At 38.0% G+C, this 18,256-nt stretch overlaps 1 protein-coding gene and 1 non-coding gene across 6 annotated transcripts in view; one reads left to right on the forward strand and one right to left on the reverse strand.

Annotated features, from left to right (window-relative positions):
• PCSK5 (proprotein convertase subtilisin/kexin type 5) overlaps positions 1–18,256 on the forward strand; it is a 519,845-nt gene that overhangs the window by 320,642 nt on the left and 180,947 nt on the right. For all 5 annotated transcript variants that reach the window (XM_070794669.1, XM_070794670.1, XM_019966083.2 and 2 more), the window contains exons 13-14: positions 2,670–2,806; positions 14,110–14,253. In XM_070794669.1, the coding sequence (XP_070650770.1) occupies positions 2,670–2,806; positions 14,110–14,253 (281 nt within the window). The remainder of the gene's footprint in view (positions 1–2,669; positions 2,807–14,109; positions 14,254–18,256) is intronic.
• TRNAS-GGA (transfer RNA serine (anticodon GGA)) lies at positions 7,503–7,574 on the reverse strand. Its single transcript has one exon. It is a non-coding gene; the product is annotated as a tRNA-Ser (tRNA).

Here is an 18,256-nt window from a genome sequence, read left to right on the forward strand (position 1 = left end):
TCAACTTGTATGTCCACATGAAATTAATGAGCATTCCAGCCCTGCATAAAATGAAGAGACCAGGGTGGGAACCATTTAGCCAGAGAGACAAAGCCCGTTTATATTTGGGCTTTAAGACACTTTTGTGAGTAGTGAATTATGGATAGTTCTTCTGGGTACTAGTTTACATTTAATTTTCATTCCAAATGTGATTTTAAAATGATTGATCGCAGTGGAATGATTTTCAAAGTTGGAGAGGAAAGGGTGTAAGGGAAAAAACATAGGGTCTGCTAATCCAGCAGTCAAATAACTGACCCGTGAGTAATTAAGAGTTGGCTGAGGTTGTGGAAACAAGACTGCCCCTCATGTGATGGCAGCCTCAAGTCTCCTTTGTAGTTTCTGGACCTGAGGCAGTGAGCCAAGTGTTCTGTCTAAACTGTTTGGGAATTGCTTTTAAGTTCAGCACTCTTGGAAAGGTATTCCGTGACAAGTTGTTGTTTCAGTGCCCTCAAATGGCACAACAGCCTCAATGAACTGGAACCTAAATTAGAACTGAAAAGGGCTGAGAAGTGGTTCTAGACCAATTTTCTGCCTCCATCCATTTCTGTGTCAACATGTTCGCTTCAGTAATGTCTCTCTGGCAGGAGGGGTTATTGGAAAACATTCCTTCTTCTCTACCTCTGTGTCTCCATTGCAGCCAACACACACTTTCTGGGTTTTGCATGAAGGACTCAATATGTAAGTCAGTTGTTTAATGGCCCAGCAATTTCTTCCTGGCCAAGTCCAGTTTCAAGCGTTAACTTGTGAAACAAGCCCTGCAATGATAGTGCATGCACTGTAGGATCTCCTGGATGTGTGTACCACCCATGATCTATTGAAGATCATTTACAATGGAAAGACACTCATGTAAGGAGCCACCATTTCCATCTCTGTTAGCATGAGGGAAAGCTGCCCAATCCAACATGGTCCTCATTGAAATGCCACACCCCTCTGTTCAGAAGTAGCCTTTTACAGATAGTGTACAGATATTCTACAAAAAAAAGAAAAGGCCTCCTTCATTATGAATGGAGGCAGTGATTTTCAAAACTTATATGAAAAAGTCACAAAACATGTATGAATACTCCAAAGATCTGTAATGTTCTCTATTAAAGAGATCTGTTCAACTTTAACTCAGCCTTCTCAATTTTCTGGACATGGGACACTGAGAATGCTGCTAAAATACTTTTTTCTTCTTTCAAGAGCTCAGGAACCTGTAACAGGTGATTTTCCTGTTTATTGTTCTTCTCCAAGTGTCAGCCACTTACCTTACACAGTCCCTATTTACACCATCCAACCCTTCTGTTTGAGAAGCCAGCTGGTATTTTAGAGGGAGCCTCAAACACATTTATATAACACACATACAAAAAAAAATCAGAGTCGTTATGTATTAGTTACAATGAGATTAAAGTGGTTTTGTTTTTAGAACAGCATATTTTTCCCCCAATGGGAATAGCCACACAGAAGTTCACATTAGAGCCACCAGTTTCCTTGGTGAACATGAAATTAAAGCAAGGAGAGTTGACTGAATGTCATAAATAGCTATCAACATCCAGTTGTCATGACCTGTGTATTTATCTGCTCTGAAGGATAGATAATATCCTAGTAACTGGATATGGTTTGAGCAGAAAAAGATTTCATACAGGGAATTAGGAACTTAGAAAATTATTGGACAGACTGGAAGGACAGAATCTAGGCTGCAGTTCCAGGCATGACTTCCTGAACTGGATAATATTAATGGGCATGGTCTTTTCATTTAGGGGTAATTTCCATATAATTCACTTTCAATGTAAATAATTGAGGAAGTTTTGATAAATATATACTTGCATAACTATACATTAGTTTCAAGATATAAAACTGTTCTTCCACTCCCAAAACTTCCATCATGCCCCTGCCTCCTCCCTCCTGGCCCGTGGCAACCACTGATCTGTTTCTGTTTAAGTAGTGTTTTCTATAATGTCATATGAAATTGAATCAGATAGTACATAATCTTTTGTGTCTGACTTTTTCCACTTAGCTTATTGCCTTTGAAATTCATTCATGTTGTTGCAGTTATTAATCGTTCAAATTTGTATTACTAGGTAGTGTTTCCTTGTATGAATATAGCATAATTTATTTATCCATTCACCAGATGATGGAGACCTGAGTTGCTGATAGTTTTTGACCATTATGAATGATGCTGCTGTGAACATTCATGTTGAGTTCTTTATGTGGACACATGTCTTTACTCCTCTTGGGGGGATAGCTTAGTCATATGGTCAGAACTATCTAACTGTTGTTAAAAGCAGCTGCACCATTTTACATATCTATCAGCAGTGTAAGCAAGCTTCAGTTGCTCCACATCTCCAACTCTTGGTACTACCAGGCTTGTGGGTAGAGTTTTAGCCTTGGTTCCCTGATACCCACGTCATTATCCCTCCCAGATTTGTTACTGCTTGGCAAGTCCCATGCCTGTTTCCCAATAATTATGTGTGTGTATGTATTTGTGTGTGTGTATTTGGATCTACTAATCAGTGATGCCTAGGATGAAGACAATCTCCAGTGCTGAACTGAACATGTGATGGATACAGAGAGGTCATTGATCACGGTCTTGACTGGATCTTCGCTAAATTTTAAACAACACACAAAAGCAATGTTTTATGGCTCTCTCTCAGGCTTTTTGATCATTCCATGGAAGGATTTAAAAATTGGGAATTCATGACCATTCATTGCTGGGGAGAACGAGCTGCTGGTGACTGGATCCTGGAAGTTTATGACACTCCCTCTCAGCTGAGGAACTTCAAGACTCCAGGTAAGAACTCTCTTTCTATAATTTGATTTATTGTACAGAAAAACGGTGTATATTCTGGCCAATAAATGTGTTTCCCATTCATATATCAACCTTATCCTTTATTATGTAATTCTACGCCTCGAGTTGTCCTCCTGTACTCCAATTCTTGAGATTACCATTAGAAAAGTAATAATTTAGGATAAGAATTCAAGAAAAGACCTTTAAATATAAAGACAAGATAAAACATGACAGCTATTGATTGATATTTCAGAATTATGAGCCATGTCTCTAACCACCTTCCATTACTTTATCAAAAAACAAGCCAGCCTTGTCCATGTGCAACAGGTTAAATCACATAGTTATAAGAGCAGACAGGTTTCCTTCGATATCTTTTTTCTGAGTTTGCTTTAAATTTAATTTTCAGCGCAGACAAGACCTTGAGCTTGGCCTATGCCAGCTAAACTGGTTGTCACCTAAAAAAATGAGTGATAGCACTCTGCCCTGCATGAGACCAAGAGCTAAGTAAAGAGAAAGCTTTCCTGATATGTAAAACATGGTAATGATGTCAACAGAATTCTTTTCAGGTCATCTCAGGCTGTATTGCCACACATGGCCTGTTTCCCTCTTCCTGCTAATGTATGAACCTTATTTGTAACATAAAATAAGGAAAAGTACAAATACAGCGTGAGATGGGAGACTGAACAGTTTTTTGCATCACCCTGTGTTCAGTATCAGTAATCCAAGTCTATGCCCCAACCAGTAATGCTGAAGAAGCTGAAGTTGAATATTTCTATGAAGACCTACAATACCTTCTAGAACTAACACCCAAAAAAGATGTCCTTTTCATTACAGGGACTGGAATGCAAAAGTAGGAAGTCAAGAGATACCTGGAGTAACAGGCAAATTTGGCCTTGCAGTACAAAACGAAGCAGGGCAAAGGCTAACAGAGTTGTGCTAAGAGAACACACTGGTCATAGCAAACACCCTTTTCCAACAACACAAGAGAAGACTCTACACATGGACCTCACCAGATGGTCAATACCAAATCAGATTGATTATATTCTTTGCAGCCAAAGATAGAGAAGCTCTATACAGTCAGCAAAAACACCACCAGGAGCTGACTGTGGCTCAGACCAGGAACTCCTTATTGTAAAATTCAAACTTAAATTGAAGAAAGTGGGGAAAACCACTAGGCCATTCAGGTATGACCTAAATCAAATCCCTTATGATTATATGATGGAAGTGACAAATAGATTCAAGGGATTAGATCTGATAGACAGAGTACCTGAAGAACTATGGATTAAGGTTTGTGACATTGCACAGGAGGCAGTGTTCAAGACCATCCCCAAGAAAAAGAAATGCAAAAAGGCAAAATGGTTGTCTGAGGAGGCCTTACAAATAGCTGAGAAAAGAAAAGAAGCAAAAGGCAAAGGAGAAAAGGAAAGATACACCCATTTGAATGCAGAGTTCCAAAGAATAGCAAGGAGAGATAAGAAAGCCTTACTCAGTGATCAACACAAAGAAATAGAGGAAACCAATAGACTGGAAAAGACTAGAGATCTCTTAAAGAAAATTAGAGATACCAAGGGAACATTTCATGCAAAGATGGGCACAATAAAGGACAGAAATGGTATGGACCTAACAGAAGCAGAAGATATTAAGAGGTGGTAAGAATACACAGAAGAACTATACAAAAAAGATCTTCATGACCCAGATAATCACAATAGTGTGATCACTCACCTTAAGCCAGACATCCTGTAATGCGAAGTCAAGTGGGCCTTAGGAAGCATCACTACAAACAAAGCTAGTGGAGGTGATGGAATCCCAGTTGAGCTATTTCAAATCCTAAAAGATGATGCTGTGAAAGTGCTGCACTCCATATGCCAGCAAATTTGGAAAACTCAGCAGTGGCCACAGGACTGGAAAAGGTCAGTTTTCATTCCAATCCCAAAGAAAGGCAATGCCAAAGAATGCTCAAATTACCGCACAATTGCACTCATCTCACATGCTAGTAAAGTAATGCTCAAAATTCTCCAAGCCAGGCTTCAGCAATACGTGAACTGTGAACTTCCAGATGTTCAAGCTGGTTTTAGAAAAGGCAGAGGAACCAGAGACCAAATTGCCAACATCTGCTGGATCATGGAAAAAGCAAGCAAGTTCCAGAAAAACATCAAATTCTGTTTTATTGACTGCACCAAAGCCTTTGACTGTGTGGACACAACAAACTGTGGAAAATTCTGAAAGAGATGGGAATACCAGACCACCTGACCTGCCTCCTGCAAAACCTGTAAGCAGGTCAAGAGGCAACAGTTAGAACTGGACATGGAACAACAGACTGGTTCCAAATCAGGAAGGAGTACGTCAAGGCTGTATATTGTCACCCTGCTTATTCAACTTACATGCAGAGTACATCATGAGAAATGCCAGGCTGGATGAAGCACAAACTGGACTCAAGATTGCCGGAAGAAATATCAATAACCTCAGATATGCAGATGATACCACCCTTATGGCAGAAAGCAAAGAACTAAAGAGCTTCTTGATAAAAGTGAAAGAAGAGAGTGAAAAAGATGGCTTAAAACTCAACCTTCAGAAAGCTAAGATCATGGCATCTGGTCCCATCACTTCATGGCAAATAGATGGGGAACAATAGAAACAGTGAGAGACTTTATTTTCTTGGGCTCCAAAATCACTGCAGATGATGACTGCAGCCATGAAATTAAAAGACGCTTCTTGCTCCTTGGAAGAAAAGCTATGACCAACCAAGACAACATACTAAAAAGCAGAGACATTACTTTACCAACAAAGGTCCGTGTAATCAAAGCTATGGTTTTTCCAGTAGTCATGTGTGGATGTGAGAGTTAGACTATAAAGAAAGCTGAACACCAAAGAATTGATGCTTTTGAATTGTGGTATTGGAGAAGACTCTAGAGAGTCCCCTGGACTGCAAAGAGATCCAACCAGTTTATCCTAAAGGAAATCAGTCCTGAATATTCATTGGAAGGACTGATGCTGAAGCTGAAACTCTAATACTTTGGCTACCTGATACTAAGAACTGACTTATTTGAATAGACCCTGATGCTGGGAAAGATTGAAGGCGGGAGGAGAAGGGGATGACAGAGGATGAGATGGTTGGATGGCATCACCAACTCAATGGACATGAGTTTGTGTAACCTCTGGGAATTGGTGATAGACAGGGAAGCCTGGCGTGTGCAGTCCATGGGATCATAGAGTCAGACATGACTGACTGCCTGAACTTTTTGCCTGTGGCGGAGCCCTGAGTAGTACTTGCCTAGTAACAAATGCTCTCTTTGTTTGATAACTACCCCAGTTCCCACCCAGCTGTGGCCACATCTTCCATCATCTAATAAGTTGTTGCCTCTTAATCCTTTGTCTAGACCATTTGCAGAAGAACAAGGCTTGAGGGCCGTTATAGGACTGGTGTACAATTCTAAGTCCTCTTTTGATCGGAATAGATTAACCCAAACATTCTGTAGTTAACTGTAATGGTATGTATCATTTGGATACTGTGGGTTGTATTGGGCAAAAGAAACAAACAGTAAAGTGAAAAGTGAAGCATACATTTTTTTAAATTGTTTTTAATTTCTTATTTATTTTACTGTGTTGGATCTTAGTGGAGTATGCAGGATCTTTAGTTGCAGCACATGGAATCAAATCCAGGCCCCCTGCATTGAGAGCACAGAGTCAGCCACTGGACCCCCAAGGAAGTCCCCCTGCTGCATACATTTGCCACACTTTTGCCCACCAGTCAGGGGAAGTCACTCATTCTGAGAGGTCCATTTTTAGGGCACACGGTGTAGCCATCTCTTTCCCTTTATTCCATGATGTGGTTCATCTGTGTTGTCACAGTGGTCCCAGACTCAGGGGAATCAAAACCATCATGGTAGCAAGGTCACAATGAATCAGGGTAAAAGTTTTGTGAAAGCATATCAGCCCCGCACACCTCCAGCAGCCACCATATATGTAATAATTGCCAAGGTCTTACTCAGAAACCAGATTTTTGTCAACAAGGCAGGGTTGACAGAAAACATCTGAATAAACTAGATCCTAGTTACTGGAAAGCTTTCACTTGTTCCTAATCTCAGTTCCCAGGACCTTCCCCTCTCCTTCCCTCTTCTCTTCAAACCATGCTTCTTGCTCATGCCATGGAGATGCACTGTGCCAAGGCACTCAGGGGCAATAGCAGGCATGGTAGCTGGACTGGGCTGCCCTGACCAAAGGGCAGCTCCCACTAGATCCATCAGCATGTGTCACTCTTACGTCTCAGGAGACCTAAGCGAAATAAACACTGTCTAGATGTGGCAGTTGTGTGCCAAGAAAGGTGCAGCCTACAGACATAAGGGGTGCACTATCTACTGAGGATTTGAGACAGTTATATATAAAAGTAACTCTTTAATATCCCCATTCTAATGCATCTCAGTGATAAAATGCTCCTCCCCACAAGCAGACTGCCCCTAGGGGCACACTGATGACAGACCTGGGGTTTGCATTCATGGGTGTGAGGCTATTAATCTCTCTCTCTGCCCTCAAGGAGTTCAGAGTCTATCCAGAGTTTACTGTGATTGTCGTGTTGTGAAGTCGCTCAGTCGTGTCCGACTCTTTGCGACCTCAGGGACTGTAGCCTACCAGGCTCCTCCCTCCATGGGATTCTCCAGGCAAGAGTACTGGAGTGGGTTGCCATTTCCTTCTCCAGGGAATCTTCCCAACCCAGGGATTGAACCCAGGTCTCCTGCATTCCAGGCAGACGCTTTAACCTCTGAGCCACCAGGGAAGCCCCCTACTGTGATTATCTGTGTTAAAAGGTCTCTGCAGTAGCTCTGATCATCTAGAGTTGTCTATTTCGTATCATTGACTTCTCCTTATACTGTTTAAATGTTCAACCACAGTCACCTCCAGTCATCTTAAGAGATGTTCCTTTGTGCCAGAAGAGATACCCTAATGCTGTATAACCTGGGGTCAGAAGGCTTTAATAGAAACACATGGTCTTCAGGTATCCTTCTTCAACTACCCTTTCAGGTCAGGATTAGACACAGTTTTGAAAAGGGAGTTTCACTTTTTTCTGTTTCTGTCATTGTTACTATGGCATACAGTCCTCCAATTAATGTGGGATTTCTTTAGTAATTCAATTGCAGATGTAGAATCTTCTAGCCCAATTAAATAGTTGAATCATTTCCAAAATATATGTACATATATATATGTATATATATGTATATGTATATATATTTATATTTATATATATATATATGGCTCCAAACTTGAGTTTATTTATTATTTCTTCCCACTTGTTAATTATTAAAACATAATAAGGTTTTTGGAGGATTTTTTTCTTATTCTTGTTCCATTGCATATTAAATCTATCTTTGATTTTTACCTTGGGCAGATTGCATTTGAGTGTTAGCAAACAGAATGGATTTTCTCTTATTCTGCATGTATACTGCTATTTCTTCACAAGATATTGCCATTTCCACTGCAAAACCTCTAGAGATTTACCATCATTGCTTTTTCTTTAATAAAGTTGGGAAGGCGGAAAAAAAAAAAAAAGAAATTAGCAAATGGAAAAAGTAGTAGGGGAGGAAAAAATTGACAGCCCGAATATGGCAGCATTTGATGTGAATTGTGGCAGAGATCCTAAGGAAATAAAATTACATAATAAGTGAAAAATAAAAAGATAAATTGCCCGGCAAGGGTGTCCCCAGAGGGCTTATGATGTACTTCAGAAATGGCACCAGGGGAAATAATCAGTTATGAGTCAGCACTCTCTAAACACTTACAAGGGTAAATTTTTAGATCCAAGATGATCTTAAGTTAAATGGACCAGGTTTTAGAGTGACTGATGGATTGGGTTTCCCATACTGTCTTTATATCATGTTCTCCAGTTATGCACTTGAGAGATGCCATAAGGAAAAGAGGTTCTCTTTTTGCATTGCCACCTAAAGGCAGTCAGATAGGTCATTAATTTCAGGTAGTCATTCATTTCTTGACGGCACTTAATGTCTACGACTTGAAATCCTGAGACTGAATAACACCCTAATTATGATTAGCATAGTTATTAACAAGTGAGTCCAAAGAAAAGCTGGCAGAGGGCAAACCAAATATAAACCAGCCTGCTGGCCCAGTGCACATGTCAGAAAATAATGAATGTGGCCCAGAATACATTTTTAAACTTCATATGCTTATACTCCTAGAAACGACCAGGAAGACAGAATTATATAACAGTTTAAGAATGTAAGATTTGGATACAGAATTTTTTTTAATTGAGGGGTAATTGACATATTAGTTTTAGTTGTACAATTGTACAATTTTATATTTGTATATACTACAAAACAATAACCACAATAAGTCTAGTGAACATCCATCACCTCACATAATTTTTTTCTTGTGATGAGACCTTTTAAGATACACTGTTTAACTACTGTGTTGTATACAATACACTATTATTAAACATACTCACCAATCTGTACGTTATACCCCCAGGACTTAATAATGTTTTACTGGATGTTTGTACCATTTGATCCCCTTCATCTATTACATCCACTCATACACACCTCCTGCCTCTAGCAACCACCAATCTGTTCTGTGTATCTATGTGTTCAATCTTCTACTTTTTAAAATTTTTTAAGACTCCACATATCAGAGATCATATAGTATCTGTCATTTTCTATCTGACTTCACTTAGCAAGGTCCATCCATGTTTTCCCAAGTGGAAAGATTCCCTTTTATGGCCAAATATTATCTATATACATTTATATGTGTATGTGTCTATATGTGTGTGTGTATCCATTCATCCATCATTGGACATGTGGGCTGCCTTCTTTTTTAGGCTATCTAAATAATGCTGCAGTGAACATGTGGGTACATATAACTTTTAAGAGTGTTTTTTTTTTCCAGAAGTGGAATTTCTGGACCACATGGTAGATCTATTTTTAATTTTTTGAGGAAATCCCATAATTTTTCCAGAATGGCTGAAAATTCACATTCCCACCAACAGTGCATAAAGATTCCCTTTTCTCCACTTCCTCACCAATATTTGCTATTTCTTGTCTTTTTGATAATAGCCATTCTAACAGGTGTAAAATAATAGCTCATTGTGGTTTTAATTTGCATTTCTTGGATGATTAGTGATGTTGAGCACCTCTTCATGCTGGCCATCTGTATGTACTCTTGAAAAATGTTTATTTAGATCCTCTTCCCATGTTTTAATCAGATTGCTTTTCTGCTGCTGAGTTGTATGACATCTTTATATGTTTTGGATATTTGCCGCTTATCAGATATATGATTTGCAAATATTTTCCATAAGTTACATTCTCATTTAATTGATGATTTCCTTTGCTGTGCAGAAGCTCTATAGTTTGATATCGTTCCATGTGTTTATTTTTGTATTTGTTCCCTTTGCTTTTGTTGTCAAATACAAAAACCATTCCCAAGATCAGTGTCAAGGAGTGTGCCACTGGTTTTCTTCTAGAAGTGTTATGGTTTCAGGTCTTACATTCAGATCTTTAAGTCATTACAAATTAGTTTTTGTGCATGGTGTTAGTTAGCGGTCCGGTTTTTCTAACACCGTTTGTTGAAGACTGCCTTTTCTCTATTGCATCAATATATTCTTGGCTAGTCTGTCATAAATTGACTATATACATGCGCATCTCTGTTTCATTCATTTATCTGTTTTTATGTCAATACCATTACTATTTGATTATTTGTAATATGGTTTGAAATCAGGGAGCATGATAACTCCAGCTGTGTTCTTTCTCAAGATTGCTTTGGCTATTTTGGGTCTTTGGGGTCCATAAAAATTTTAGGATTCTTTGTTCTATTTCTGTGAAAAATGCCTTTGGAATTTTCCTAAGGATTATATTGAATCTGTAGATTGCTTTAGGTAGTAGGGACATTTTTATAATATTCCTATAATTCATGAACATGGAATATCTTTCCATTTATTCATGTCAATTTATTTCATCAATTTCTTACAGTTTCTAATGTACATATATCTCACCTTCTTGGTTATATTTATTCCTAGGTATTGTGTTCTTTTGATGCAGTTGTAAATAGGATTGCTTTCTCTGATAATCTATCATTTGTATAAAGAAATGCAACAGATTTTTGTACATTAATTTTGTATCTTGAAACTTCTTTGACTTTGTTACTTAGTTCTAAGTTTTTTGGTAGCGTCTTTAGGGGTTTCTATATGTAATATGTTATCTACAAATGTTTTACTTCTTCCTTTATAACTTATATGCCTTTTCTTTCTTTTTCTTGCCTACATCCTTGTTCCTGATCTTTACTACATTGACAAATGTTCCCTCTATAACCACTTTGTTGAAAGTCTTTTTCATAAATGGATGTTGAATTCTGTCAATGCTTTTTTGCGTCCATTGAGCTAATTATGAGTTTTAAGCCTTCATTTTGTTACTGTGGAAAATGAGAGTGATTGATTCTCAGATGTTGAAACAAGCTTTCATCCCTGAAATACCATTTGATTATGATGTATTATCCTTCTAATGTATTGATGTATTCAGTTTGCTAATATTTTGTTAAGGATTTTTGCATCTATGTTTACATCTGGTTTTGATATCAGAGTGACATGTATGCTCAATTCAGTCAACATCCTATTCTTTGTGACCACATGGACTATAGCCCTTCAGGCTCCTCTGGCCATAGAATTTTTCAGGCAAGAATATTGGAGTGGATTGCCATTTTCTACTCCAGGGAATCTTCCCAACCCAATGATCAAACCCTTGGCAGGCAGATTCTTTACCACTGTGCCCCCTGGAAACCCATCAGAGTAATAATACTGACTTCATAAAATGAGTTTTGAAGTATTCCTTCCTCTCCTATTTTTTGGAAGAATTTGAGAAGGATCGGGCTCCCCAGGTGGTGCTAGTGGTAAGAACTTGCCTGCCAATGCAGGAGACCTAAGAGACACAGGTTCGATCCCTGAGTTGGGAAGATCCATGGGAGGAGAGCATGGCAACCCACAACAGTATTCTTGCCTGGTGAATCCCATGGATAGAGGAGATTGGCAGGCTACAGTCCATAGGGTCACACAGAGTTAGACATGATTAAAGCAACTTTGCACGCACGCACAAGAAGGATTGGTAATAATTTTTATTTAACTGTTTGGTAGAATCCACTAGTGAAGTGTCTAATCCTGGACATACCTTTGTTAGGAAGTTCTTGATTACTGATTCAATCTCCTTACAATAAGTGGTCTATTCAGATTTCAGTTTCTTCATGATTCAGTCTTAGTAGAATATATATTTCTAGGAATTCATTCATTTCTTGTAGGTCTTCCAGTTTGTTAGTATATAATTGCTGATAGTAGTCTTATGAGCCCTTATTTTGTATTAATTAAGATGTCTCCTTTTTAATTTCTGGTTTGAGGCTTTCTCTCTTCTTCTTGGTGAATCTGCCAATTGATAAATTGGTTTATCAATTTTATTCATAGTCTAAGGGAATGTGTGAACCTAAGCCCCACTAACCAGCAGAGCCAGCAAACTAGAGGTGTCCCCTGGGTGCCAGCTGAGGGTACAAGCCCTTTCTTTTGGTACCAACAAGATGGAGAGGCCAAGGGAGAACATACAGATGGCTCCCATGAGCCTCCATCTTTGGAGAGTATTCAGTAGGTCCTCATCTGTATGTTAAATTACATGTCTGCCCCTCAGCCAGTGCTTTAAGATAAGCAAATAAGCCTATTTCCCAGAAAGTCTGGGTGCTATGCAGTCAACCGCCTTTGTTCAATACCCAAGGATGAGAGCCCACGCTGGTGAACTCTTTAGTGTACCCAAGCCCCACTGGCTTTCAGAGCTACATGCTTTGGGGGCTCGAGTGCAGGTCTTAAAAGTTGTGATACCCAATGTAGGGATCAAACTTTTCACTCCTTGGGGGAGAAGCTGGGGCCACTCAGCTGCCTTTTTTTCTGGAGGAAACTGTCCCATGTGTGGCTGTAGAGTCACTGAGTGTATGAGAAGCAGTGAGTTCAGGACCTTCCTATATTACTCTTAAATCAGAACCCCCAAATGGGTTTTAATATCAGTCTGTCCTCTTACTGCTTTGGGGAACTTTATCAGCCTCTGTGCCTCTGTCTTCTCATCTTTATAGTGAAAATATCTATTTCTCACTTGTGACCACTGAATAGAATAAAATGTACTTAGCATAAAGTAAGTACTTATAAAAAATAAGCATCAATTTGATGGGGATAATAGATGCTAACAGATAAATTACCAGATATCTGAAGTTCATCACTCTCTGGACTGTGACAGAGCCCAACCCCAACCTTACCTAGATTCTCTGTATTATGCCAAGATAAGAAGGAGATCTAAGGTGTGTGGGCATGGGGGGGAAGTATCCTGCCTTCCTGCCAGCATATTTCCATGTTTTTAATGAGTCTGTCTTAATCACTTTTACTTAAGATTCATATTAAAAAGAACTACAGTAAGTCAGGGAAACATGTTTTCTGTTTGCTTTTTGCATTAAAGATTTTAGTTTTATAAAGCTGAGAAATGAATGACTAAATAAGGATTAGGCAAATGTTCCTTGAGAGCCTGCCATCCAAAGGAGGAAAAGCACTTCCCTCGTGCCCCAAGGTGCCCGTGGCAGGGAAATGCTCCGACAGTACCACCCAGTAGAACATGCTGCCAGCAGTGGAAATGTTTCCTATAGCTGTGCTGTCCACCGTAGTGCCACTAGTCATATATGGTTACTGAGCACTTGAAATGTGGTCTGACTGAAGAACTGAGGTTTAAATTGTAGTTACACAGAAACAGCCAAATGCGTCGAGTGACTGTCACTGGACAGCACAGGTCTATCAGTTAATATAGTGATATATTCTTAAGACTGACAGAGCCCTTGAATTGGGTGAAACAAAGTAGTTGTTATAATCTTTTTATTTTTGATAAACAAGTCAGAGAATGTCGATCCTGCTTTTAATGTAAATAAGACCTTTATACCTAGAAAAAGAAAGCCTTCTGTAAGATTCTAGAATTCTCTTAAATACTCATAATTTGACATTCAGCCCTTGATCCAGCAATCTGAGATGGTTGTTTCTTACCAAAAAAAGAGCTGATTAAATTAGGATGTATGCTGCAATTGTTACTCAGGAAATACATGGTATGTGACTTATTCAGTAGTTAATTCTGCAAGCAGTGGAAAATGCATTTCTAGCCCTGTATGTGATGCAGTGATTCATATGAATCTGTTTCCCGCAGTTCTATTTTTCTACCGCTTTTTCTTCAGTTAGAAGGAATGAAAGAAATTGTAAAGCTCAAGAGAGAATGTTTGCTCATGACATACTTTTATTATTGTTTCCCAAGGTAAATTGAAAGAATGGTCTCTGGTCCTCTACGGCACCTCTGTGCAGCCATACTCTCCCACCAATGAGTTCCCTAAAGTGGAACGTGTCCGGTATAGCCGAGTCGAAGACCCGACCGACGACTACGGGACGGAGGATTATGCAGGTGAGCTGGCTTCCAGTGAGAAGGCAGGCTGAGGAAAAAAAACTCACGCGTCATTCCCCCAAGGAGACACACTTCTACTCATATTGTGATCTATTTTAATCCATCTTCCTTTCTATCCCTTAAACATATTTGTATGTGTACATTCATATATTCAAATATCAATGTTTTTTTCTTCAAAACTAAAATCACACTGTATATAGAACATTCATATCCTTTTTTCCCATTAAAGGTATTATTAAGAGCATATTTCCCTGTTGTCAAATATCCTTAGAACACATATTTAAAAGATAGCATAATCGTCCATCCTGTGATTGTATTATATTTAATCCATAATCTGAGATATGTAGTTTGCTTTACATTTTACACTATTTTAAATAAGAGCTCAATGAATATCATTATCAGTTTTTGACTATATCATCTTTGACTGTTTCTTTAGAATAGAGTTCTAAGAATTACTGCATCAAAGGGAATCGTCAGTTTTAGGGCTTGGATATGTTGCTTTCCAGACAACGTGTACCAGTCTACACCATGACCAGTGCACGATTGTTACTGCCCTCATTCCTGCCAGCCTTGAGTGGAAAGAAAAAAGCAAAAGAACAGATTTAAATTTTTATAGCTCTGACTCCTAGTAAATCTAAATATTTAGTAAAGCAAACCATTTTTTCCTTTGTAGTTCTCTGAATTGTGTCTTTTACTCACTTTTCAATTCAAAGTGGCAGCATTTTTCTTATTTATAAAAACTCTTTGTATGCTATTGACTCTCACATTGTCTCATATTTGCTGGAAACCATTTCTCTGTTATCACCTGCTTCCAAAATGCAGTTTTTGTTTGGAGGGCAGTTTATAGTTTCATATAACATTTATAATTTCTTTTATACAGAATGTTTATTCTTTAAAAATAAATATCCATATTTTTATAATCTGGTTTTACATTTGGCCATTAACTCATCTAGAACTTACTTTCATTTATAATATACAGTGTAAAGTGAAGTTCTGTCTTTATCCTCCAAACAGACTAATGACTGAGTTGTCATCCCTACTTTTACTGTTTCCTTTATAACAGCACAGTAATTTCTTATACCAGGGTCTCTTCTGGTACCACTTTTTCTGATTTATCAATCTAATAATACTTAATCCAGTAGCACCCACGCTATATTTTAATATGCTGAATATCTACTTATTCTCATAGCAATTCTTCAGTCCCTCTTTAAAAATCTCATTGAAATTTAGTTTGAATTTACATGCAATCTCATGCGAAGAATTCTTTTTACAGTTTACAGTCTTTCCATCCAAAACAGACTTTTTTACTGAAATCCTTTCATTTTATGAAGTGTTTTTCTTGGTAGTGTTATTTCTACATATTTTGGGTCTAGTTACTACTGTAATGGAAAATATTCCATATTTTCTAACTACTGTATTCTGGTATCAGAGCTATCTATTGGCTAGTGTATGTTTATCTTACATCTGACCATTTCACTTACCTTTATTTGTGTATTTTAGAGTTGATTTTCTGGAGCAGTTAGGTACTATAGCCATATCCTCTGCAAATTATCTTGTCTCTTTCCCAGTGCGTTTCTGAGTCCTGTCTTATTGTATTGTTTACCACTTCCAGCAGCATGCAGTTCTTCTGGGATATAACACTTAACAAAAAAGGCTTTCCCTAATGAAGAACTGTTTTTAAGTAGCAGTTGATTGTACCTTTAAACTGGAACCATCTTGTCTTCCTGCAGCTAAGCTCTCTGAGATTCTTTTTCATTAATCACTTTAACAGAGTATTTGAAATATGCATTTGGTTCCTTTTATTCTGAACAGGTAGTATCCCAGTGTCAATAGAGAATTCAGACCAATTGAACTAACCAGAGCTAGATTGTGTTCAACTTTTGCTTTGCGTTTATAATGTTACTGTTCATGTTACAACCAGCAAACCATTTATTTTGTCTTCTCTGATAGGAGAAAGTATATTTAAAAACATGAATGGAGCATAATAATAATATATTACTATGTGTCTTATGGTATGTTTCCCATTCAATTTTTGGTAATCGTAAAATTCTAAACAGTTATATACATTTTGTGGTTTTTCTCACTGCATCTCCAAAATGTCCACATTGGCACTTGTGAGAAAACAAAGACAATTATTTCATTATTACCCAGCAACCTAAAATGCTAAACTGCATCTGGGATAGTTTAGGATTATGAAAGAAACAGCACAGCATGTGACCCTGCCATACAGAGTCCTTTGGCACATATCAAGAATAAATGGTTTGGGGTTTGTTTGTTTGTTTTAATTGTAGTAATCATCTGGTGAAAATTTAGGGCCACCCAATAACTCCTTTTCTTTGGAGCTGTGATTTTCTTTTTTTTTTTTTTAACAAGTATGCAGATGTCATTTATTTGGTCCATAAGTACAGTATAGTTGTATTTGAGTTTTACAAAACATCAAATATAAATAACCTGAAACTGTAACAATACACAAAAATTGGCTTCTTACACAGACATACCAGGCAGTACAAGCTGAAAACTTGAGTAAATTAACAACTGTTTTACATTAATATACATAGTGCCAGTTAACATTTAAAAACAGGTTTCAATGCATAGCACTCAATACTTCTTTGAATCTGTTTCAGTCAGTTAAGAGTATGAAAATGGTTAGATCTAGGCTAAAAATAATTCTTCTTCTAACCAAAAATAAAGGCATAATATTTATAACCAGGTATCAACTTTACTAAACCACAATGATTTTCACTTTCATTAAGAAGTCAGCCTTTGAGAGGGTCAGATGGCATTCTCATAACCAGGTCCCTGTACTGTTTCATCAAATTCCAGGCACTGTGGGACCCACAGCTGGCTGAACTTCAACTCTTAGGCAGCAGAAGCACTCTCTCCTCATGGACTGCAGTAGTCAGCTAAAATGTTGCAAGTTGCAATAGCTGTGGAACTTAATTTCAAGATCAATTTTAAGGCTTTTGGGAAAATAGAGATAAACAGTGTCAAATGACTCTTATGATTAAGCAGAAATATACATCAAGTCTGTAGCATTTTAAAATGACTCATTTCTATTCAGAGCCAAAGGTCATGACTTACCCCTAAGTCGGAGACCTGAACTAAGAAGCAGGACCTCTGTTGACCCCAACTCTCCTAGGGAGATCAACTAGACGAGCCACTGTAACTCTTGGAAAATCATTTTTATCTGTAAAATGAGGGTGTATGGCTACTAGATTTTTCTCCAGGTCATTCCTCCCCTACTTCTACCATTTTATGTTTCAATTTAGTAACTGTAGAACATAGTCCTACAGTGACTAAAGGAAAACAAATTTCAACAAAAGTAAGACCTTTTGATTAAAATAAGTGTGCCTCAAGACAATTCTGGTACCCTTGATTGACTTTTTGTGCATTTCATGTACCATGTAAATCGCTAGTTAAAATCATGAGTTTTCATTGGGAAATAGCTTGAAGATTATGAGACCAAATGTCTCAAACTACAGAAAACAAAAAGAAGGAGTCAAAGAAGTAAGTTATCTATAACTAGCCCATGTCATTAGAAAATCTCTTTTCATCAATCACAAAATAGCTCTTTTTAGCATTTTTTTTCCTGCCTGTGCATTCTTTCTAGTTCTTCACCAAAGAATATACAGCAAGAGAGATGAGGAACATTCATCCTTGGTCTGGAATTCTTTAAGCTTGCTTGCATCTTTTAAAACTTATGTATAGTTTTCTTTTGTTGAGTTGCCCATTGGCCTATGGGTAGGATGCAATTTTAAATCTATTATCTGTGCCTGAAGTACCTGCTTTGTAATCCAAGACGAGATGCTGATAAAATTGTGCCAGACCCCATAATGATGTTTCTTTCTGGCTCTAATCTCAGAGGTACTCAGTGGCTTTAATGACCTTGGATGAGAGAGGCAGTCTGGTCAGGACATTGAATAACAGCCCTCTTTTCTTTTCTGCTAACAGCATAAAATTCTCATTTTTCTATAAATCCAGCATTTTAATTATTATGCATATT

This window comes from Bos indicus, chromosome 8, assembly GCF_029378745.1.
Source record: "Bos indicus isolate NIAB-ARS_2022 breed Sahiwal x Tharparkar chromosome 8, NIAB-ARS_B.indTharparkar_mat_pri_1.0, whole genome shotgun sequence".
In the NCBI taxonomy this organism is placed as follows: Eukaryota; Metazoa; Chordata; class Mammalia; order Artiodactyla; family Bovidae; genus Bos; species Bos indicus.